The following is a 23,816-nucleotide window of genomic DNA, read 5'->3' as shown; positions in this document are numbered from 1 at the left end:
AAGAGGGTCATATTCAGAGATGCTCGGGTGTCTTTCCCAGTGTTGTTCAGAGGACCATGTGGTACTGAGGAGTAAATCCAGGCTTCCTGCATTCAGAGTTTGCATGCTGAGTGTTAAACTGTCTTTGGATCCGTTGAAGTCTTGTTCAAGATTTGGGACAAAATTCCCAAGTCAAAGGGAAAGGAGTCAAAGGTGTTGCAATTTGAGAACTCTTTATAATTATTTTGTTTTTCTGTTTTTGTTTGTTTGTTTTGTTCTGGGGTCACTCCAGGTGGTGCTTAGGGGTTATTCCTGGCAAGTACTTGGTGAACTATAGGGGATGCCAGGGATCAAACCTAGGTTAGCCGTGTGTAAGGTAAACACCCTACCCACTATACTATCACCCTGGCTCCTTAAAATTTTTCTGTTTTAACTTTTTTTTTTTGCTTTTTGGGCCACACCAAGTGATGCTCAGGGGCTACTCCTGGCTATGCACTCAGAAATTGCTCCTGGCTTTGAGGACCATATGGGACACCAGGGGATCAAACCACAGTTAGTGCGTGCAAGACAAATGCCCTACCGCTTGTGCCACCACTCCAACCCCTGTTTTAACTTTTTTAATTTTAGGGGCTACACTCTGTTCCTCAGGGATCATTTCTGGTGGGCTTAGAATATCATATATAGGGCCGGGCGGTGGCGCTGGAGGTAAGGTGCCTGCCTTGCCTGCGCTAGCCTAGGACGGACCGCAGTTCGATCCCCCGGCGTCCCATATGGTCCCCCAAGAAGCCAGGAGCAACTTCTGAGCGCATAGCCAGGAGTAACCCCTGAGCGTCACAGGGTGTGGCCCAAAAACCAAAAAAAAAAAATATATATATATCATATATACCAAAGAAAAAAGAAATATCATTTATGGGGGGGTAGGGAGGTGGGAGATTTGGGGCATTGGTGATGGGAATTCGCACTGGTGATGAAACCCAACTACAATCATGTTTGTAATCAAATTGTATAAATAAAGATATTTTAAAATAAGAATATCGTATATGGTACAAGGAATCCAGCCCAGGCCAGCTGCGTGCTAGACAAAAGCCCTATCCACTGCCTCTGGCTCCCAGTTCTGGGTGAGGAGGAAGTGGAGACATGCACACTGGCCTAATTTTACTGTAGGGATGAGACAAGGCCCAAGACAGGCAGATATTGTCAGTACAGGTCTGAGAGAAGGGAAGGTCTGAAAGGTCTCATGCAGTGCCGAATAGCTACCAGGGAGTAGGAAATGATTCTCCTCCCAGTCATTTTGAGGAGCTTCCTATTTCTTCTTATGCAAGTCTCCTATTGCCCCCTGGTGGAGACTCAGGAAGTCGCAAAATTTCTCAGCAGAGATAGAAGGGGGCGTGGGGGTGGGGGGATTAGGTTGAATTACTCCAAACCTAGTATTCCTTTCAGAACACTAAATGGTATTTGAGCTGGGTGGGAACCCAGCACAGGAAATCAATGATTTTTTGCCATTGTTTTTGGTTTTTGTTTTGGTATAACATCCAGCAGTTAAAAAAGGGGGGGGGGCAGAGAGATAGCATGGAGGTAGGGTGTTTGCCTTGCATGCAGATGGACTGTGGTTTGAATCCCAGCATCCCATATGGTCCACCGAGCCTGCCAAGAGCAAGATTTCTTAGCACAGAGCCAGAAGTAACCCCTGAGCACTGCTGGGTGTGACTCAAAAACAAAACAAAAACAAACAAAAAACAAAACAAAAGTCAAACATCCAGCAGTGCTCAGGCTTACTCCTGGTTCTATGCTCTTGGATTGCTGCTGGCTGGACACAGGGTTATGTGTGGTTATGAGATCAAATCCAGGTTGGCTGCATGCCAACAAGTGCCCTAACTACTGTCCTCTATTTCTCGTACCCAGGAAATCATCCTTTGGGGTGGGGATTTCAGCTTAAACATTTAGTCCCCTTGAGATTCATCTGATCACCCATCTAAAGTAGGTGCTAATGCTGGAGAGATTGTACAGGGTTTAAGACACTGCTTTGTATGCAGTAGACCTGGGCTTGTTCCCTAGTGCAACGTATCATTCCTGATATGAGTGCTTCCAGGAATGATTTGAGTGCAGAGCCAAAGAGTGAGCCCTGAATGGGTATAACCTGAAACAATAACAAAGAAGTAAGGTTCCTTTGTTTTCCCTCTTGTTTTCTCCATTGTCACTTTGTTTTCTTCTCCATGAAATGACATGTATGACTATATTTTTTTGTTTGTTTTGGGGTCACACCCAGTGATACTCAGGGGCACTCCTGGCCATGCGCTCAGAAATCTCCTTGCTCGGGGGACCATATGGGACACCGGGGATTGAACCCAGGTCCATTCTGGATCAACAGTGTGCAAGGCAAGTGCCCTATTGCTGCACTATCATTCTGGCCCCTGTTTTGTTTTAATTTTAAGCTGTATTTCACTATACACTACAAAGTTAGTCAAAAGACTACACTGTTTGCTGTCCCGAAACCAACCCAGTCATTGACCCACAACAGGCTCTCGGGAATGACTTATTGAATTTGTCGAACAGCAATTTGAAAAAAAACAAAAACAAAACTGTGCCAGTTCAGACTGTTCCACTGAGAAAGTAAAAGTGGGTTTTTTTTTTAATAATAAAAATGTATTCAAGTTCTGAGGTTAAAAGAAATAGCTCCTTCTCTACCCTCTACAACTCCTGCCCCATTTGATGAGCTTTTTTCTCTCAGGGAGCATGTGACAATGATGCATATGTTACACTGATGAGGACAGTTGAGACAGCAGGAGTAAGTATGCCTATAAATAAACAACTGAGAATCTTGAGAGACTGTCTCAGACTTCTTGGCTGTTTGACCAGAGGAAGTTCCCTGGTGACTGGGCCAGAAAGTAGGGTGAATTAATACGTCACTTCTTCAGAGGAACTTTCCAGAAAGCTGGTTTCCAAAGCAAATTCGGGAGGAGTCATGTTTATCTAAGAGGCTGAATGTGGCCCAAGGAATAAACACTTATAGTCAGTTATGCCTCTATCTTTACAGTGTTTGTCCTTTGCTGCATGGGTCATTCTGGAACTGGAGGCTGGCTCCCTTCACTGTGAAGTCCTGGGCTTGTTGCTTGGGGCAGGGGAAACTCTGTTCAGGTCAGAGTGATAGCATAAGGCTCAGAGAACCTTGGACAGATGCACAATTGTCTTGGTTATCATTACTGCCTAAGACCTGGTATGTGCCCCATCTGGTTCCTGACCCAGAGGAGCTTAGTTTAGTGAGGACAGTAAATCACAAGGAATGGTAGTTTCCGTACAGTGTGAGAAAGGTAAGGATGAGGGTATTATGGGAATCCTGACAAGGCTGTTAGGGAAATTAGAGTCCATTCTGAGAGGAAGTGACTTTTACACTGAAGAAATTACAGACAGTGGCCAGGCAGAGATCAGCCCAATGGGGCAGAGGATTTCGAGCATGGAGCCAGGGTGGGAGTGGGGAGGGGGGCTAGGTATTTACTTTGCATAAGACTGACCTTGGTTCAGTCCGTGACAACACATATGATTTTCTCAGCACTGTCAGGAGTAATCCCTGGGCTCAGAGTCAGGAGTAAGCCCTGAGCACTGCCAATTGTACTCCCCCAAACAAACAAACAAACAAACAAACAAAAAATATGACAGCACACACTCTAGGAGTCAGCATGAAGACATTTGAGAGAGAAGAAAAGGAGAGAGAGAGAAAGAGCGGAGAGAGAGCAGCCTATGGTTTCCTTTTGTCCAAATGGCTGAGCTAATTGGAGAGAGAGAGAGAGAGAGAGAGAGAGAGAGAGAGAGAGAGAGAGAGAGAGAGAGAGAGAGAGAGAGAGAGAGAGAGAGAGAGAGAGAGAGAGAGAAAGAGAGAGAGAGCAGCCTATGGTTTCCTTTTGCCTAAATGGCTGAACTAATTGTGCTGGATTTCATTTTTTCCTGGAATTCAGTCTGTTGCTCAGCCTCATCCTCGTCCGGGTGTGATCTGACAAACAGGAAGCATTTAGCCCTGTACACTCAGGGGTGAGGCAATCTCCTCTCCTTTGCTTACTTTCTCCTTGATTTCAGGCATGACCTTTCAGAACCAATATTGGGACCAAGGGGACTATTTATTTTAACCACAGAACTTGAATACATTTTTTTTGTTGTTGTTGTTTTTTGTTTTTTGTTTTTGGGTCACACCCAGCAGCACTCAGGGTTTACTCCTGGCTCTACGCTCAGAAATTGCTCCTGGCAGACTCAGGGGATCATATGGGATGCTGGGATTTAAACCACTGTTCTTTGGCATGCAAGGCAAACACTCCACCTCCATGCTATCTCTCCAGCCCCACATATTTATTATTTAAAAAAGAAATCTACCTCCCACTGACACTGAATTTATCCTCAGTGGTCCTGGGGCCCTGAATTCCACATGTTTCTCTGGCCCTCATTCTCTAAGATGGCTCTGGGCCTTTCCCTGTGGGTATGTTGTAAAGGCCTTCTTTCCTCAGGACTCATCTGGGTTTTGTTTGTTTTTGGGTCACACCTGGCAGCGTTCAGGGGATACTCCTGGTTCTCCGTTCAGAAATCACTCCTGGCAGGCTCGGGAGACCATTTGGGATGCTGGGATTCGAACCACTGTCCTTCTGCATGCAAGGCAAACACCCTATCTCCATGCTATCTCTCCAGCCCTCATTCTCGTTTTTGACACTTGCTTCTGGCCCTTTTCCTTCATTCCTTCAGGACAAGGAGATAAAATGCTTCCAGCATCCAGCTACCAGTCCTCCATCTTTCTACATGCAGATACCTCCAGCTCTCTCCTCATCCCAGATCCCTCCTTGCTCTCTCCCCACCCCAATTCCCTTCAGGCTGCAGAACTGCCTTCCCCATCCTGTGAGCAATTTCTAACATGTGACTGTCATCTTCCCTAGTGGAGCACTCTGTGCTGTTTCTTTTTTTTTTTTTTTTTTTTTTTTTTTTTTTTTTTTTTTTTTAGTTTTTGGGTCACACCCAGTGGTGCTCAGGGGTTACTCCTGGCTGTCTGCTCAGAAATAGCTCCTGGCAGGCACGGGGGACCATATGGGACACCGGGATTCGCTGCTGAGAATGTTTTTTGTTTTGTTTTCTCCCTTCAAGCTGATAGTTATATCTCAATTCTGTGAGCTAGAACCCGAGACTGAAGCTAGAGGCAGGAGTGACTCCTATTCCCAGTGCTTTCTGGAAGGCTTTGAACAAGTTACTGGAATTTATTTATTTATTTATTTATTTTGGTTTTTGGATCACACCCAGCAGCTCTCAGGGGTTACTCCTGGCTCTATGCTCAGAAATCGCCCCTGGCAGGCACAGGGAACCATATGGGATGCTGGGATTCGAACCACCGTCCTTTTGCATGAAAGGCAAACGCCTTACCTTCATGCTATCTCTCTGGCCCCAAGTTAGTGGAACATTTTATGCTTATTTTGGGGCCACACTCCTCCATCTGTGATCACTACTGACAGTGCTGGAGACTGAACTAGTTAGCCGTGGCAAGGCAAATAAATGCCTTAACCCTCTGCACTATCTCTCAGCCCAAGTAAAACATTTTTTTTAACAATTGTAATGAGTAACTGCTTATTGAAAGCTACCACAAGCATTTCTACATATCACCTCATGGCTCTTATAATAATTCCAACCATTGCAGAGATAAAGAAAAATAACACGAATGTAGTTGTGATCAAGGATTGCTGCATGCCAAGGGAGGATAGAGGATTCTTCCTCACGCCCACGGGAACGGAATTTGCACCTTGTCCCGCAAAGACAGCCAGCCAGCCACCTGTCTCCTGGATACTTGCCCAGGGGTACGCCCAAGCAAGACATGGAGACAGGGAGAGCTCTGGAGCCCGCTTCAGATCTCTAGAAGGGCTTCCTGGTCCCGCCTCTGGGTCTCCCAGCAGGAGACTCTACCCCCTGATCCTATTGGCTGGCAGGAACGCAGCGGGGCCGGGGGATTGGCTGCGCGGCGGCCGCGGGTGACGTGGCGGGCTGGCGTGTATATTTCACTGTCCGACAGGCCCAAGGTAGTAGCAGTGGGGCCCGGGGAGCACTGTCAGTTGCAATGCCGTTGGAAATAGAGCTGTGTCCCGGACGATGGGTGGGCGGGCAGCACCCATGCTTCATCATTGCCGAGATCGGTCAGAATCACCAGGGAGACCTGGAGGTGGCCAAGCGCATGATCCGCATGGCCAAGGTGAGAGGGAATTTCTGGTAGGTGGGGAGGAGAATGGTGGGGTTACCCCCTGGTGCCTGGAGTGGATTCTACTCTGGATCCTACTCTCAATTTCGTTTTTCTTTTTCCTTTTTTTTTTTTTCTGGGGGGAAAGAAGGGGTAGTCCCACACCCGATTGTGCTTAGGGCTTACTCCTGGCTCTGCTCTCAAAAAAATTCATTGGGGCACCAAATGGGACCCTGAAAATCGAACCCGGGTCAGCTGAGTGCAAGGCAAACACTCTACCCACTGTCCTATGGTACACCGGCTCTCCTGATTCTCTTCTAAATCTTTAGGCTCTTCATCTTCACCATGCCATTCTCTTTCCTGACTTTTGGCATTCCCGCAGCTGCCTCCTAATCCAACTTCCTTCTTCCCCTTCTGGTGATTGAATGAATTATTCTAAATGGGTTGATTTGATCTACTTCAGCCTGATACCTTTGGAGGTTTCTCACTGCCCTCAATAGAATGGAAGCTTTCATTAACCTCACGGCCTGCCCCAACTTCCCTGACTTCTTCCTGTAGTAGACAACCTGAACTTATTTTCAGAACTTTCCAAAGAACATGGAACTTATATGGTATCTCTCATCCTCCATTCCTTGTGTTTGAAATATATAATGACTAAAATTTCTGACTCTAGGAATGCAAATTCTGACTCCCCTACTTACCAGCTGTGTGATTATGGCCCAGTTACTGAATCTCTGTGTTCCTCGTCTTCTCATTTGAACACTAAGCTTGATAATAGTTCTTATTTTGTAAAATGTGAGGATCAAATGAATTCACTCTTTAATTTGAGGAAGGGCTTACTGCCAGCTTTGCTCAGGGGTTACTCCTAGCTCTGAACTCAGGAATTACTGGGAGTGCTCAAGGGATCATATGGGATGCTGGGTTAATGATTAGTAATGAGATTAATTAATATTCATGTGTTTGCTTTGGATAAATTACTCCTGTTTTGGTCTACTTGGGGTCAACCCCTCCTCATAAGTTTTGGGCCTCTATGATTGTTCCCATTGAATCACATTGTTGTTGTTGTTGTTGTTGTTTTTCTTTTCTCTGTTTTGATTTTGGGGGGCTACAACCAGTGATGTTCAGGGTTTACTCCTGGCTCTACACTCAGGAACCACTCCTGGGGTGGTTAAAGGACCATAATGGATAACCAGACATCATCATACCTGGGTGGGCCACATGAAAGACAAATGCCCTACCTGCTTTTTATCTCTTCCCATTGTCTAAATTTTTTTCTCTATTAGACTATGAACCCCTGAAATGGGGGTAATTATGCTCTTCATTGTTACCTGGGCCCCAGTACAAAGTCTGTTGGAATTTCCTTGTATAAAGAGCTCATTCAGGGGCCAGCTCTTTCCAGAGGCCAGAGCAATAGCACAGCAGTAGGGCATTTGCCTTGCACACAGCTGATCCGGGACAGACCTGGTTCGATCCCCAGCATCCCATATGGTCCAATATTTCCTTTTCTCATTTTCTAACATTACTAGGAATTAGATTGTTTTCTTATTGGTTTTTGGGCCACACCCAGTGACACTCAGGGGTTACTCCTGGCTATGCACTCAGAAATCACTCCTGGTTCGGGGATCATATGGGACGCCGGGGGACCAAACTATGGTTCATCGTAGCTCAGCTGTGTGCAAGGTAAATGCCCTACCATTGAACCACCACTCCAGCCCAGATTTTGTTTTTGTTTTTCTTGGGGCAACATCTAGAGGTGCTTAAGGGTTACTGCTGGCTCTGTACTCAGGAATCACTCTTGGCAGGCTCAGGAGACCATATGGATGCCAGGGAAAGATTCGGAACCCAGGTCTGTTATATGCAAAGCAAATGCCTTGCCTCCTGTGCTATCACTTCCAGCCTCCTTGTTTGTTTGTTTGTTTATTTGTTTTTGGTCACATCCTGCTCAGTTAGCTCAGGTAGCCTACCCTATACCTGGTAGGGCTCCAGCCCCTGGGTGTTTGGAGTTTAATTTGACAAACTAGACTAGTAGAAGCATATTGAATCATGAAAATAATGTTTTTTTGTGGGTCAGAGAGGTTGAATTTTGAGTCCATACCCAGCAGTACTCAGTGACCATTCCTGGCTCTTAATGGTGCTCAGTACTTGGGAGAACATATGCAATGACACTGATCAAACCAGAGTGGCCACATGCAAGGCAAGCACCTTTTGCATGTTCAGTCTGTTCCCAAATACATTTTTTTGTTTGCTTGGTTTTGTGTTTATTTTTGAGGGGCACACATCTGGGAGTGACCAAGAACTGAATTCTGTTCTGTACTCTGCGATCTCTCCTGACAATGCTTTTGGACTTCATATGTACTGGGGATCGAACCTGAGTTGGCTGCATGCAAGGCAAGGGCCCACCTCTTGGAGTGTTTCTCTAGCCTTACTTTTTTTTTTTTTGGTCACACCCTGAGGTGCTTAGGGGTTACTCCTGGCTCTGCCCTCAAAAATCACTCCTGGCAGGCTCAGGGGACTGTATGGGGTGCCCTACCACTGTGCTATCTCTCCAGTCCCAGGCCCTACTTTTTGTTTTTATTTTTTTTTTACTTTTTTTTGTTTGTTTGTGTTTTTTGGGTCACACCCTGCAGTGCTCAGCTCACGAGTTACTCCTGGCTCTATGCTCAGAAAATCGCCCCTGGCAGGCACGGGGACCATATGGGATGCTGGGATTTGAACCACCGTCCTTCAGAATGAAAGACAAACACCTTACCTCCATACTATCTCTCCGGCCCCGCATTATTTACTTATTTTTGGTTTTATTTTTGGACCATATCCAGTGGTGTTCTGGGGACAGTACTGGCTCAGTACTGGATGAAGGTCACTTCTAACAGTACTTGGTGCCAGGGACCAAACTCAAGTCTCCTTCAAGCAAAGCATGTGCTCTGCATAGAGTGCTATCTCTGTCTCCTAAAATTACTTTTATTTTTTTCTAAGATTACTTTTTTTTTTTCTTCGGGCCATACCCGTTTGATGCTCAGGGGTTACTCCTGGCTAAGCACTCAGAAATTGCCCCAGGCTTGGGGGAACCAGATGGGATGCCCGGGGATTGAACCGCAGTCCTTCCTTGGCTAGTGCTTGCAAGGCAGACACCTTACCTCTAGTGCCACCTCACTGGCCCCTCTAAAATTACTTTTAAAAGTTATTGAGAGGGGCTGGAGAGATAGCACAAGGGTGTTTGCCTTGCAAGCAGCCGATTCACGGGTTGGTTCGAATCCCAGCATCCCATATGGTCCCCTGTGCCTGCCAGGAGCAATTTTTTTTTTTTTTTTTTGGTTTTTTGGGCCACACCCGGTGACGCTCAGGGGTTACTCCTGGCTATGCGCTCAGAAGTCGCTCCTGGCTTGGGGGACCATATGGGAGGCCGGGGGATCAAACCACGGTCCGTCCTAGGCTAGCGCAGGCAAGGCAGGCACCTTACCTCCAGCGCCACCGCCCGGCCCCGCCAGGAGCTATTTCTGAGCAGATAGCCAGGCTAACCCCTGAGCACCGCCGAGTGTGGCCCAAAAACCAAAAAAAAAAAAAAAATAGTTATTGAGAGAGAGTACAGAAGATAAAGCACTTGCCTTGCATGCAACTGACCTGGGGTCATATGCTCTAATCTACCAGGAGTGATTTATGATTGTAGAGCCAGGAGTAAATGAGCACAGACAAGCAGGTGTGTCCCTAAACAAAACAACATAAAAAGAGTTACTGGTGGGGCCGGAGCAGTGGTGCAGTGGTAGGGCACATTTGGCTAACCCAAGATGAACCTCGATTTGGTCCCCCAAGCCAGGAGGGTCACTGGGTGTGGCCAATAAACAAAACAAACAAACAAAAATGTTCCTGGGCCAGAGACACAGTAAAGAGGTTAAGTTGCATGTCTTACATGTGGTCGACTCCATTGGATCCTTGGCTCAACATGATCTCCAGCATATAACTGAGTACAGATCTGGAGGCCCTATAACTCTGCCAGGTGTTGTGTTGGAGAACCTTCAGGACCTCTAGAATAGCCCAGATAATTTCCAGCAGCACAGGACCAGAGAAGCACTGTATCCTCAGACCCTTGCATTGAATTGCCAATTGGCTGATAATACCCAAAGGAAATCCTTACGCTTCCTGAGCACCATATAGGACCTTTTTTTTTTTGGGTGGGGCACACCCATTTGATGCTCAGGGGTTACTCGTGGCTAAGTGTTCAGAAATTGCCCCTGGCTTAGGGGACTATATGGACTCCGAGGGGTCAAACCACAGTCCTTCCTTGGCTAACGCTTGCAAGGCAGACACCTTACCTCTAGCGCCACCTCTCCAGCCCCCATATAGGACCTTTGATCCCCAAATAAAACCAACCAACAAAGGGAAAATTTAAGTGGAAGAGCACAGGCCTTGTATCACAAGATTCTGAGTTTGCTCCTTGACCTCACATACCTCCCCTCATTTCCTCAGCACTGCCATGTACAATCTTCATGTCATGGCCTATGTTGAAAATAAAAGGGGTGTCAATTGTTAACCATTTTTTAGTGCTTGCCTTTCCTTTCAGATGATAAGCTGAGTGCTTTAAATATAGCATGTTATCTAATGCCTGCAACAGCAATGTGGGGTAGGTGCTATGAATTTTTTTTATCCTTGTGATATATTTTTTAATTATCTTTATTTAAACATCGTGATTACAAATACGATTGTAGTTGTATGATTACAGTCATGTAAAGAACACCCCCCTTCACCAGTGCAAGAGTCCCACCACCAATTTCCCAGATCTCCCTCCTCCCCAACCTACCCACACCTGTACTCGAGACTCCCTCATTCATTCACATTGTTATGATAGTTTTCAGTGTAGTTATTTCTCTAACTGCACTCATCATTCTATGTGGTGAGCTTCATGTCATGAGCTGTACCTACATGGGTAAATGGGGGGAAATAATGGTTGGGACTGAGGCAGTAAAAGATTAGAAATGAGCTTTGTAGGGTAGTATCAAGGTCACAATACAAGATGGATATTATGCATATATAAACTATATGCATTTAATACTATCAATATATATTGTATGTGTGAGGGCACTAGCCCCCACATGGGTTTTGAAATGGAGACCAAAAAATTTCAAGTGACTGTCCCAACATAAACCAGTACTAGAACGGCCCGCCCTCCTCCCAAAGTGCATACCCATTAGTGTAGGGAGAGGTAGGGGGAAAGTCTGATGACCCCTTTAGAGTCCACCTGGACCGGCGCCCAGGGAAGGCCTGGAGTCTAGGGGAGAAAGAAGGGGATGGCTGGGGGCCTACCAAGCCTCCAAGCACTCCCCAGGCTAGGGAGAAGGCCTCTGGCATGGGGCCTCCCCAAACCCCATATCTGGCAAGAGCTGGTCTCCAGAATCAAAGGGGAAACTGGAAGCCAGATATCTGCCTGCTCTCCTCCCCATGCACCTCCCCCCTGGAGTATGGAGGGAAAGGGGAACCTGAGGACCCCTAAGAGTCCACCTGAAACCACTTCTGGCCATCTGAGCCATCACCCAGGGAAGGTCTGGAGTCCAGGAGAGAAAGAGGGGGACGGCTGGGGGCCTGCCAAGCCTCCCAGTACTCCCCAGGCTAGGGAGAAGGCCTCCGGTATGGGGCCTTCCCAAACCCCATACCTGGCAAGAGCTGGCCTCCAGAATCAAAGGGGAAACTGGAAGCCAGATATCTGCCTGCCCTTCTCCCCATGCACCTCCCCCCCCATGGAGTATGGAGGGAGGGGGGAAGCCTGAGGACCCCTAAGAGTCCATCTGAACCCACTTCTGGCCATCTGAGCCACCACCCAGGGAAGGTCTGGAGTCCAGGGGAGAAAGAGGGGTATGGCTGGGGGCCTGCCAAGCCTCCCAGCACTCTCCAGGCTAGGGAGAAGGCCTCTGGCATGGGGCCTTCCCAAACCCCATACCTGGCAAGAGCTGGCCTCCAGAATCAAAGGGAAAACCAGAAGCCAAATATCTGCCTGCCCTCCTCCCCATGCACCTTCCCCCTAGAGTACAGGGGGGGAAGCCTGAGGACCCCTAAGAGTCCACCTGAACCCACTTCTGGCTGTATGAGCTGGCACTCAGGGAAGGCCTGGACTTCAGGGGAGAACGAGGGGGGAGTGGCAGGGGGGTTTGCCAAGCCTCCCAGGACTCCCCAGGCTAGGGGGAAGGCCTCCAGCATTGGGCCATACCCGGAGTGCTCAGGGGTTACTCCAGGCTCTGTGCTCAGAAATCAGCTCCTGGAAGGCTCAGGGACCATATGGGATGCCGGGATTCAAACTTGGCTCCATCCCAGGTTGGCCTCGTGCAAGGCAAATGTCCAACTGCTGTGCTATTGCTCCAACCCCCCGTCCTATTTTTTAACACCACCAATGCACCTGAGACCCCTTGGCAGCTGGCCCCCATTATTTCATATTTATGTTTCTCCTTCACTCAATTTCTTTTTTTTCGTTTTATTTTTTAATTATCTTTATTTAAACACTGTGATTACAAATTGATTATAGTTGTATGAGTACAGTCATGTCAAGAACACCCCCCTTCACCAGTGCAACATTCCCACCACCAATTTCCCAGATCTCCCTCCTCCCCACCCCACCCACATCTGTACTGGAGACAGACTTTCTACTTCCCTCATTTATTCATATTGTTATGATAGTTTTCAGTGTAGTTATTTCTCTAACTGCACTCGTCACTCTGTGTGGTGAGCTTCATGTCATGAGCTGTACCTACCAGCCCTCATCTCTCTTGTCTATGAGATACTGTTAAAAATGTCTTTCATTTTTCTTAAAACCCATAGATGAGTGAAACCATTCTGCATCTTTCTCTCTCCCTCTGACTTACTTCACTCAGCATAATAGATTCCATGTACATCCACGTATAGGAAAATTTCATGACTTCATCTCTCCTGATGGCTGCATAGTATTCCATTGTGTATATGTACCACAGTTTCTTTAGCCACTCATCTGTTGAAGGGCATCTTGGTTGTTTCCAGAGTCTGGCTATTGTAAATAGTACTGCAATGAATATTGGTGTGAGGAAGGGATTTTTGTATTGTATTTTTGTGTTCCTCGGGTATATTCCTAGGAGTGGTATAGCTGGATCGTATGGGAGGTCAATTTCCAGTTTGTGAAGGAATCTCCATATCGCTTTCCATAAAGGTTGTACTAGACAGCATTCCCACTAGCAGTGAAAAAGAGTTCCTTTCTCCCCACATCCCCACCAGCACTGCTTGTTTTCCTTCTTTGTGATGTGTGCCAATCTCAGTGGCGTGAGGTGGTACCTGATAGTTGTTTTGATTTGCATCCCTGATGATTAGTGATGTTGTCCACTCAATTTCTTTTGTATGGGTCAGCCCAATGCAAGGCAAGTGTAATACCCTCTGTATTATCACTCCAACACTTTTTTTTTCCTGTATAGTTTTTGATTATTCTCACTAGTGCGTGGGGCCTAGAAATGAACCTGGAGTCTTATACATTTCAGTTAAGGCATGGGTGGTATATACCTCTTGAGCCACATTCCCGTTTTTTTCCCCCCACTTTTTTTTTCTGGGTTTGGGCCCACACCCAGTGATGCTCAAGGGTTATTTCTGGCTCTGAGCTCAGAAATCACTCCTGGCAGGCTCAGGGGATCATATTGGATTTCGGGGATTGAACCTGGGTTAGCCAACACTCTACCCACTCCAGTTCCCCCCCCCTTTCACTTTTATTTGTTTTTACTTGTTGGTTTTGGGGCCAAAACCTTCGGTGCTCAGGGCTTACTCCTGGCCCTGCATTCAGGAATTACTCCTGGTGGGGTTTGGGAAACTGTAAGGGAGAATTTAATTCTGGTCAAATTCAATCCAGCTGCATGTAAAGCAAGCGCTCTACCTGCTATATTATTGCTCAGGTCCATCCCCCCTTATTTTTTGTTGTTGTTGTGACATGCAGTGGTCTTCTGCATGCAAAACATGCATATTAGCTTTTTGAGCACTGAGCTATCTCCTCTGACCCACCTGCATTTTAAAGAATATTTAAAAGGTTTTCTAATTTATTAATTTTGCTCAAAGGCATTCAAAACCAGGCCTACACATGCATGACTGTTGAGCTACTCCCTGGCCTGGCCTTTTATTTTTTTCCTTTTGAAAAGATAGAATAGAGAAGTCCTATCTCATCCTTTCCTTTTTCTTTTTTTTGTTTGTTTTTGGGCCACACCCAGCGGTGCTCAGGAGTTACTCCTGGCTGTCTGCTCAGAAATAGCTCCTGGCAGGCACGGGGGACCATATGGGACACCGGGATTCGAACCAACCACCTTTGGTCCTGGGGATTCGAACCAACCACCTTTGGTCCTGGATCGGCTGCTTGCAAGGCAAACACCGCTGTGCTATCTCTCCGGGCCCCCTTTCCTTTTTCTTTAAGACATCCTTGCTCCCCTTTCCTATGGTTCATCTTGGAGAGGTACTTCACATCTCTTCATTAGCATTTTATTTTTGTTTGTTTGATTCTTTGATTTTCCAACACACCCAGTAATGCTCAGGGCTTACTTCTGGCTTTGGACTCAGGAGTCACTCCTGGCAGTGCTCAAAGGACCTTATGAGATGCCAGGGACCAAACCCTAGTTGGGCACATGCAAGACAAGTGCCTTATCCACTGTACTATCTCTCAGCTCCAGCCCATTGCCATTTTCTTTTATTTATTTGTTTATTTATTTATTGGTTTTTGGGTCACACCCAGCAGTGCTCAGGGGCTACTCCTGGCTCTTCACTCAAAAATTGCCCCGGGAATGCTCAGGGGACCATATGGGATGCTGGGATTCGAACCACCGTCCTTCTGCATGCAAGGCAAACACCTTACCTCCATGCTATCTCTCCAGCCCTAACAGGTTGTTTTATTGCTGTGGTTTCCACCATTTCTCTGCCATTGTGTGTTGCAGGAGTGTGGTGCTGACTGTGCCAAGTTCCAAAAGAGTGAATTGGAGCATAAATTCAACCGGAAGGCTCTGGAGCGGCCCTATAAGTCTCAGCATTCCTGGGGCAAGACATATGGTGAGCACAAGAGGCACCTGGAGTTCAGCCATGCCCAGTACCGGGAGCTGCAGAGCTATGCCCAGGAGGTGGGCATCTTCTTCACAGCCTCAGGCATGGATGAGGTGAGCCCTTCCGCAAATCCCCCTGTAACCACTTCAGCTGACCTCAGGGACAGCCAGTGGCCCATGATGGCTTTCAAGACCCAGTTCCTCTCAACCTTACTGACTTGAAACATCTTTTTTTTTTGGGGGGGGGGGCACACCTGGTGATGCTCAGGGGTTACTCCTGGCTCTGTGCTCAGAAATCTCTCCTGGCTTGGGGAACCATATGGGATGCCTGGGGATGGAATTGCAGTCCACTCTAGGCTAGCACATGCAAGGCAGACACCTTACACTCTGTGCTACCGCTCTGGTCCTTAATTTACTTTTTGGGGAGCGAGAAGAAGAGTTTGGTCACCTTGGAAGTGCTCGGGGCTCCAGGTATGCCTGACTCTGTTTTCGAGCTGTTTTTGGCAGTGCTTGAGAGACCATGAGGTGCTGGGGACCTCTAACTGGCATAAAGAAAGGACCTCCACCCAGTTCTAACTCTGTAGCCCCTTTCTAGAGCATTGACCAGATAAGTGGGTGTCAGGGTGTGGGATGATGCCCAGGAGGATTCTGAGAGGTTTCTAGAGGTTCACAGGAGCCTTCCCTTGGCTGAGTGGGTATGGCAAGGGGGTAGGATGGCAATCAGGATGTCTGCTTCAGCATCTATTCAGTGCTCTGCCCCCTGGCAGTACCTGTTTACCGAATGAGAGGATGGCTCAGATTGGCTGGGGCAGAGCTTTGCAGGCACAGGTCCCAGGTTTGATCCCCATGAATGAATACCACCCCCACCCCAGCTGCTGAGTATGACCCCGGTGACCCCAAGAGCTGTCTTTTTTCTCTCTCCTTGCTCCTTCCCTTTCTACCTTCTTCTCTTTCTTTCTCTCTTTCTTTCTCTCTTTCTTTCTTTCTTTCTTTCTTTCTTTCTTTCTTTCTTTCTTTCTTTCTTTCTTTCTTTCTTTCTTTCTTTCTTTCTTTCTTTCTTTCTTTCTTTCTTTCTTTCTTTCTTTCTTTCTTTCTTTCTTTCTTTCTTTCTTTCTTTCTTTCTTTCTTTCTTTCTTTCTTTCTTTCTTTCTTTCTATTTTTTGGTTTTTGGGCCACACCTGTTTGACGCTCAGAGGTTACTCCTGGCTATGCATTCAGAAATCGCTCCTGGCTTGGGGGGACCATATGGGACGCCGGGGGATCGAACCGCGGTCCAGTCCATCCTACGCTAGCACTTGCAAGGCAGACACCTTACCTCTAGCGCCACCTTCCCGGCCCCCTTCTTCTCTTTCTTATCCCTCCCTCCATCTGCTCTCCTTCCTTTCCTTTCTCCCTCTTTTCCTTTTTCCTTCTTTCCATCCTTCTTTGCATGCGACCAACCTGGATTATATCCTGGGCATCCTATATGGTCCCTGAACCTCCCAGGATGACAGGAATAAACCCTAAGCATTGCCCAAAAACAAAAACGAAACCATGGGGCCAGAGAGATAGCATGGAGGTAGAGCGTTTGCCTTGCATGCAGACAGACGGTGGTTCAAATCTCGGCATCCCATATGGTCCCCCCCAGCCTGCCAAGAGTGACTTCTGAGCGTAGTGCCAGGAGTAACCCCTGAGCGCTACCGGGTGTGAACCAAAAACCAAAAAAACAAAGCAAAACAAAACAAAAAAAACAAAGCCAAACCTACTTCTAAATGAAACATTAGAAGAAGCCCAAGATCTTTTCTTTGCTTTAGAGACCAAACCAGCAGTGCTCAGGGGGTAGTAGTCCTGCTTAGTGCTTGGGAATCCCTCCCATCCCTCCAACCCTTTTAACTATCTTCCTGGCCTACAGATTATTTCAGTTAACCCAGGTGTTCGAAGCAACCCTAGTTCATAAGCTAAGTCTTTCTGACCTGTTGTACCATTGTTCCAAACCCCAAGTCCAAGCTACTCCCACGCTATACTTTGGGGTCACTTTTGGCAGTTCTCAGGTCATCATGTAGTGCTGAGGATCAGATGTGGGCCCTTTGCAAGCAAGAGCATGTGCTCTAGCCTACTGAGTTACCTCTCTGTCATGAGGTGGACTGTCTTACATATATTCCTTTTTCTGTAGTGAATAATTTTGTCTTCTGGTCGCACCCAGAAGCACACCTCAGTGCTCAAGGATCACTCCTGATAGACTCAGGGCACAATATGGGATGCTGGGGGTCAAACCCAGGTTGTCTGTGTGCAAGGCAAATGCCCTACTCACTGTACTATTGCTCTGCACCCCCCTTTTTTTTTTATTGTTGTGGTGGCGATAGTTTTTGTTTTTGATTTTTGGTCCACAGCCAGCAGTGCTCAGGGGACCATATCAGGTGCTGGCGTTTGAACCCAGGTCAACAGCATGTGAGGCAAACACCCTGCTTGCTGTACTCTCTCTCCAGTCCCTAAATATTAAATATATTTCTCTACTGCTGAATTATCTGAAGTCCTCTTCCCTCCTCTTTTTCTCCTTCCGTTTCTTTTCCTCTTTTGTGTAGAGATGGCAGATGTACTCAGCCCATGTGGGTCACTGGAGATTTGTTATTGTTGAGGTTATTGGTGTCATTATTCTTGTTTGGAGCCACACCTGGTAATATACAGACTTACTCCTGGCTCTGCACTCAGAACTCATTCCTGGTGCAATTTGGGATGGATGTGGTACAGGGGATTGAACTTGGGTTGTCTACATGCAAGGAGTGCCTTCCCCAAGGTACTTTCTCTCTGGCCCTAACACTGGAGATTTGATTATTTTTGGTTTTTGGGGGGCTATACCCAGCAGTGCACAGGGGTTACTCCTGGCTCTTTGTTCAGAAAACTCTCCTGGCAGGCTCAGGGGACCATGTGGGGTGCCAGGAATCAAACCCGGGTCTGTCCCAGGTCAGACACATGCAAGGCAAATGCCCTACCACTGTGCTATCGCTCTGGCCCCAACACTGGGGATTTGAACTTACGATCATACACATGGAAACTTGTGAGACAGGCTCCCTAGGCCATGTGTGCTATTTTTCAGTTCCATCTTGTTTTTTACACTTATTTATTACAACTTACAAAGCATTTTCACCTACAGTACCTTTTTTCAGTGAATAAATGGAAACTCAGAAGTACTAGGAAGTTGTTACAGAACAGATATGATAATTTGTATTTTTTTCTTTTCTTTTTTTTTTTTTTACTTTTATGTTTTTGCTTTAGTTTTTGTGCCACATCTAGTGGTGCTCGGGGGTTACTCCTGGCTCAGCACTCAGTGCTCGGGGGACTATATAGGATTGAACCCGGATCAGCTATTTGCAAGGCAAGTGCCCTTCCCTCTATGCTATCACTCTGCTCCCTTTTCACATCCCTTTGTGGTCACCGTGTATATGGTGATTCAGAGCTCAGCAGAGCCATTGAGCTTTCCCTCTGCAATTTGCCTCACTCAGTACTGGTGACTGGAGGACCTTTGGACTCAAGAGCTGCTCCAGAAGTTAGGTAGAAGTCATTTATATTATAAGTTATGAGGAATATGAGTTATGTTAGGAGGAAATTTTATATATATATATATATAGAGAGAGAGAGCTCAGAGGGCTGGAGCACAGGCTTTTCATGGAGAAAGAGAGCAAGAGAGAGAAAGAGATTGAGAGAGAGAGAGTGAGAGAGAGTAAGAAAGAGAGAGAGAGAACTCAAGCATCATATGGTGTGCACTCTTCTCCCCGAAGAAAATAAACAAAACAAAATCAAACTGAAACCCAAAGTAACTTTTGCTTTGTTCTCCAAAGAAATAGGTTTAGTTCTAAATAGGCAGCTCATAATGTTCTGCTTCGGGTTATTTATTTTTTTGTTGGTTTGGAGTGCTCAGGGCTTGCTGAGCTTGGTGAAATGTTCTTTTAAAGTTCTGGGTTGGAGAGCTTCAAGCTGGGAGTTAGGCTTGGCCTGAGAGCCAGCCACCTGGAACTGGGTATTTCTCGGCCCCAAACGGAATGGTATTTTCTACCCTGTGTGCTTTACTCCTCTATGGAACCATCCTCTTGTTAGACCTCCCACCCCAAAGTTAGCCCTGTCCCATTCCCAGGGCCAGGCATGCAGTAAGTGCCTGAGAGAATACTGCTGAAAGAATCAATGGTTCAAACCAAAGAATAGGCTTTTTTGCAGATGTTTCAGGGAATCTCTAAGTCAAAGGTTAAGAAGGAAAGAACTTTCTGGTTCTGCCATCAGAAGGGTTTTATTCTTTACTTATTATCCTGAAAGGATGAGGTCAGTAATTTCACCTGGGTTCTCCGTGGGGAGTCATCATGCATGACAGTAACAGAAGTTTAGGGGCAGGGGCAGGAGCAGTGGTGCAAGCGGTAGGGCATCTGCCTTGCACGTACTAACCTAGGACGGACCACAGTTCGATCCCCCTGTGTCCCATATGGTCCCCCAAGCCAGGAGCGATTTCTGTGCACATAGCCAGGAGTAACCCCTGAGCATCGCCAGATGCGGACCAAAAACCAAAAAATAAATAAATACTTCAGTGGTGGCAACTCAATGGTACTCTTGTTCCAGCCAAGGGGAGAAGGAATACACCAAGTCCACATTTAGTGGTAGTGCACCTTTCCAGGAGCTGGCTCTCAATAGAGCGAGTCCCTCTGATTAAAAGCTCTAGTTTCGGGCCTGAAGAGATAGCACAGCGGCGTTTGCCTTGCAAGCAGCCAATCCAGGACCAAAGGTGGTTGGTTCGAATCCCGGTGTCCCATATGGTCCCCTGTGCCTGCCAGGAGCTATTTCTGAGCAGACAGCCAGGAGTAATCCCTGAGCACCACTGGGTGTGGCCCAAAAACAAACCCAAAAGTTCTGGAGACTGGGTTGGCCTCAGCTGTTCCTCAGGTGATAGTTCCCAGTGTCATGATGTGGCTCCTCTGCTCCCTTTGGGGCAGGGAAGAGAGCTGCAGGCTTTCACCTCACTGCCCACAGACATAACTTGGAGATCTGCAGAGATTTCTCTGCTTTTGCTGAGCAGGAGCAGCTGTGCCTTTGGTCAAAATTCTTGGTTTTTATACACACACACACACACACACACACACACACACACACACGTTGATGATTGAACCCAGGTCTCCTGCACTCAAGGCCTGTGCTTTTTTCACCACTGAGCCACCTCCCTAGCATTTCTTAAACCTGGCTCTGGGGCGCCCCCGCTGCTTGATTTTGCAGTTCCAGATTTCATCACACAAAGGATCCTGATGCTGTCACTGTGGTGTCCGTGAGTAGGGATGCATCCAATTCTGGGAACAAGCATGGGATGAGAAAAAAAACTATCTCACCTTTCAAACACTGTCATGAAAGACCTCACACAACACAACGCCTTTATCCAAAGTGTCCTTGCAAAACATGGACTTACATACAAGTTGGTCCCAGAATATTTATTACCCCTGTTTTTTTTTTTTGATGTACCATTATGAAGTACTAGGTACATTTAAAAAAAGTGGTTTTTTGTTTTTTTGTTTTTGGTCACACCTGGCAGTGCTCAAGGATTACTCCTGGCTCTAGCTCTAATCGCTTCTTGCAGGCTCGGGAACCCTAGAGGATGCCGGATTCTTCTGCATGCAAGGCAAACTCCCTACCTCCATGCTATCTCTTCAGCACCTTAAAATATTTTTTATTAGAGGTTGGGACAGTAGTACAGCAGGTAGGGCAGTTGTTACCTTGCATGTGGCTGACCCATGTTTGCCTGTATGGTCCTTGAGTAGTCAAAGAAATACTCTGCCAGGAGTTAATTCCTAATGCAGAGCCAGAGCATTACTCGGGGTCCCAAAATAAAATAAAACAAAACAAATTGAAAAACAATTGGGGGTTTGGGCCATCCCCGTTTGTATTAAGAGATCACTTTTGGTGCTCAGGGGAACCATCTAGGTTCTAGGGTTTGAACCTGGGTCAATTTTGTGCAAGGTAAGCACCCTACTTGCTGTACTGTCGCTTTACCTTACATTTTGGAGCACATCCAGCAATGCTCAGAATTACTCTGGGCTCTGCACTTAGGAATTACTCCTGGCAGGCTCAGGGGACCATATGGGAAGCCAGAGACCAAGCCGAGGGCAAATGCCCTACCCACTTTACATTCGCTCCACCTCTTACTTGGAGGACGTAGATCTTCCTTGTTGATTCAAAGTAATTAGACTCAATCTGTACTTTCCACCTTTTTCTCTCCTCGACATATGGTCACAGGACACAGTTTTCTTCTTTTCTTTTCAGAACATTTTCAGTACTCCCCTTCCTCTAAACACATTTTGTTTAGGCAGGGTGATGGACGGGGCTATTGTGGGTGGGAGAAGAGGTATCTGAAGGCAATAGGTTTCGTGGATACAGATCAGCTGATTCCTGGCTGTCTCCTGGATTGCTGCAGGTAACTTAAACTCACCTTGGTCATCTGGGGAAGGTACCCAGGGAGGTTAGCACTGACAAGTCTGCTATGAGCACCTGTGCAGGTAGCATGGGAGTGAATTACTACCACCCATGTTCTGTGGAATTCCGGTTGAAATGAGGGCTTGTTCTCTGCAGGCCAGGCAAGTCAGCCTCTGCTTCTGCCCAATGACTAGGGCTCAGCACCTGCCTCACAATAATTTTCAGGAAGGAGGTAAATTGTGAAGTCACAGGTATTCAGGAAATAAGAGGGATGGGTCAGAACACTAGAATAGCAGATAGGACACTTGCCTTGCATTCAGCTGTCTCAGCAGCCCATACGGTCCCCTGAGCTTGCTAGGAATGATCCCTAAGCACAGAGTCACTATTAAGCCCTGAACACTGCTGGATGTACCCCCACCCTCAACAAAAAGGCAAAACCAAAAACAACTAAAAAATAAGTTTGATGGGCCCGGAGAGATAGCACAGCGGCGTTTGCCTTGCAAGCAGCCGATCCAGGACCAAAGGTGGTTGGTTCGAATCCCGGTGTCCCATATGGTCCCCCGTGCCTGCCAGGAGCTATTTCTGAGCAGACAGTCAGGAGTAACCCCTGAGCACTGCCGGGTGTGACCCAAAAACCAAAAAAAAAAAAAAAAAGTTTGATAAAAGCTATTCTTTAAAAAAAAAAAAAAAAGCTCTTATAATATTCACTGTAGCTTTAGAAAAGAAGGCAAGAGGACAGACTATGCACCTTTCAGTTGTCTGAAGATTATTCTAACCATTCCACCAAGCCATGGGGATTATCATGGATGCCCGTTCTGTCATAGTGATCCACAGCTGCTGCAGCAGATTTTGTCATACAAGATCTCTCCTGGAGGGATAAGCCAGATTTTGGATTTAGTAAAAGGAACCCATTTCCAGGTAGCTTGTCAGAAGTACTTTGAGATGATACATAACATTGATGATTGTGGCTTTTCTTTGAGTCATCCTAATCAATTCTTTTTGAGAGCCAGCAGATTTTGTTTGTTTTTTGTTTTTGTTTTTGGGTCACACCCAGCAATGCTCAGGGGCTACTCCTGGCTCTACACTCAGGGGACTATATAGGATGCCGGGATTCGAACCACCGACCTTCTGCATGAAAGGCAAACGCCTTACCTCCATGCTATCTCTCCGGCCCCAAGCCAGTGGATTTTAAATGGTGGCAAAGACATCAAGAAGGAATCTGTTCAACCAGAAACTCCTTAACACAAAGCAAGCGTTCAGAAGGAAGCACTATCTTCACAGGCCCCTTTAAATTCCTCTCTGGGAATGAATATTGAGGGACTGGAGAGTTACTTCGGTGATTGATTCTTTTTTTTGTTTTGTTTTTGTTTTTGGGCCACACCCGGTAACGCTCAGGGGTTACTCCTGGCTATGTGCTCAGAAGTTGCTCCTGGCTTGGGGGACCATATGGGACACCGGGGGATCGAACCGCGGTCCGTCCAGGGCTAGCGCAGGCAAGGCAGGCACCTTACCTTTAGCGCCACCGCCCGGCCCCCGGTGATTGATTCTTAGTAATCCTTTTACCTCACTAACTTTCATGTACTTTATTTTTGGAGGATGGGTCACACCCGGTGGTGCTCAGGGGTTATTCCTGGCTCTGTGCTCAGAAGTTGCTCCTGACAGGCTCAGGGGATGCCAGGATTCGAACCAGGGTTTGTCCTGTGTTGGCCACATGCAAGGCAAACCCTTACTGCTATGTTATCGCTCTGGCCCCATCATCTACTTTTTAAGACTTGGCTTGGCATGTTTTGTTTTGTTTTGAAGAGCACACTTGGTAGTGTGCAATGGAGAGGAAGCGGGGAAGAGACATGCTCAAGGGCATATGTAAGAGTGCAATTCTTGGGGCTGGAGAGATAGCATGGAGGTGGCGAGTTTGCCTTGCATGCAGAAGGACGGTGGTTCAAATCCCGGCATTCCTATATGGTTCCCCAAGCTTGCCAGGAGCGATTTCTGAGCGTAGATCCAGGAGTAACCCCTGAGCACTGCCGGGTGTGACCCAAAACCCAAAACCAAAAAAAAAAAAAAAAAGAGTGCAATTCTCTAGTTCATTAGAGATACTACTGCATTTTCCCAAGATGGATAGTGCACAAGTTGCAATGTTGGCAGTGTGCATTTGCTTCTGCAGATTGGTTTTGTAGCATTTTCTGTAGCCTTTCCTCCCTTCTTGGGGTTTTCTCTCT

At 46.8% G+C, this 23,816-nt stretch overlaps 1 protein-coding gene across 1 annotated transcript in view; it reads left to right on the top strand.

Moving 5' to 3' along the window:
- Positions 1 to 6,000: 6,000 nt before the first annotated feature.
- The window catches only part of NANS (N-acetylneuraminate synthase), a 30,341-nt gene continuing 12,525 nt past the window's right edge, over positions 6,001 to 23,816 (top strand). Inside the window, exons 1-2 of the mRNA XM_049784165.1 lie at positions 6,001 to 6,184; positions 15,079 to 15,294. Of these exons, the coding sequence (XP_049640122.1) occupies positions 6,053 to 6,184; positions 15,079 to 15,294 (348 nt within the window). The 5' untranslated portion in view covers positions 6,001 to 6,052. The remainder of the gene's footprint in view (positions 6,185 to 15,078; positions 15,295 to 23,816) is intronic.

The sequence above is a fragment of the Suncus etruscus genome, chromosome 1 (assembly GCF_024139225.1).
Source record: "Suncus etruscus isolate mSunEtr1 chromosome 1, mSunEtr1.pri.cur, whole genome shotgun sequence".
In the NCBI taxonomy this organism is placed as follows: domain Eukaryota; kingdom Metazoa; phylum Chordata; class Mammalia; order Eulipotyphla; family Soricidae; genus Suncus; species Suncus etruscus.
The sequence above is the reverse complement of the archived record's forward strand: the minus strand, read 5'-3'. Positions and strand labels throughout refer to the sequence as shown.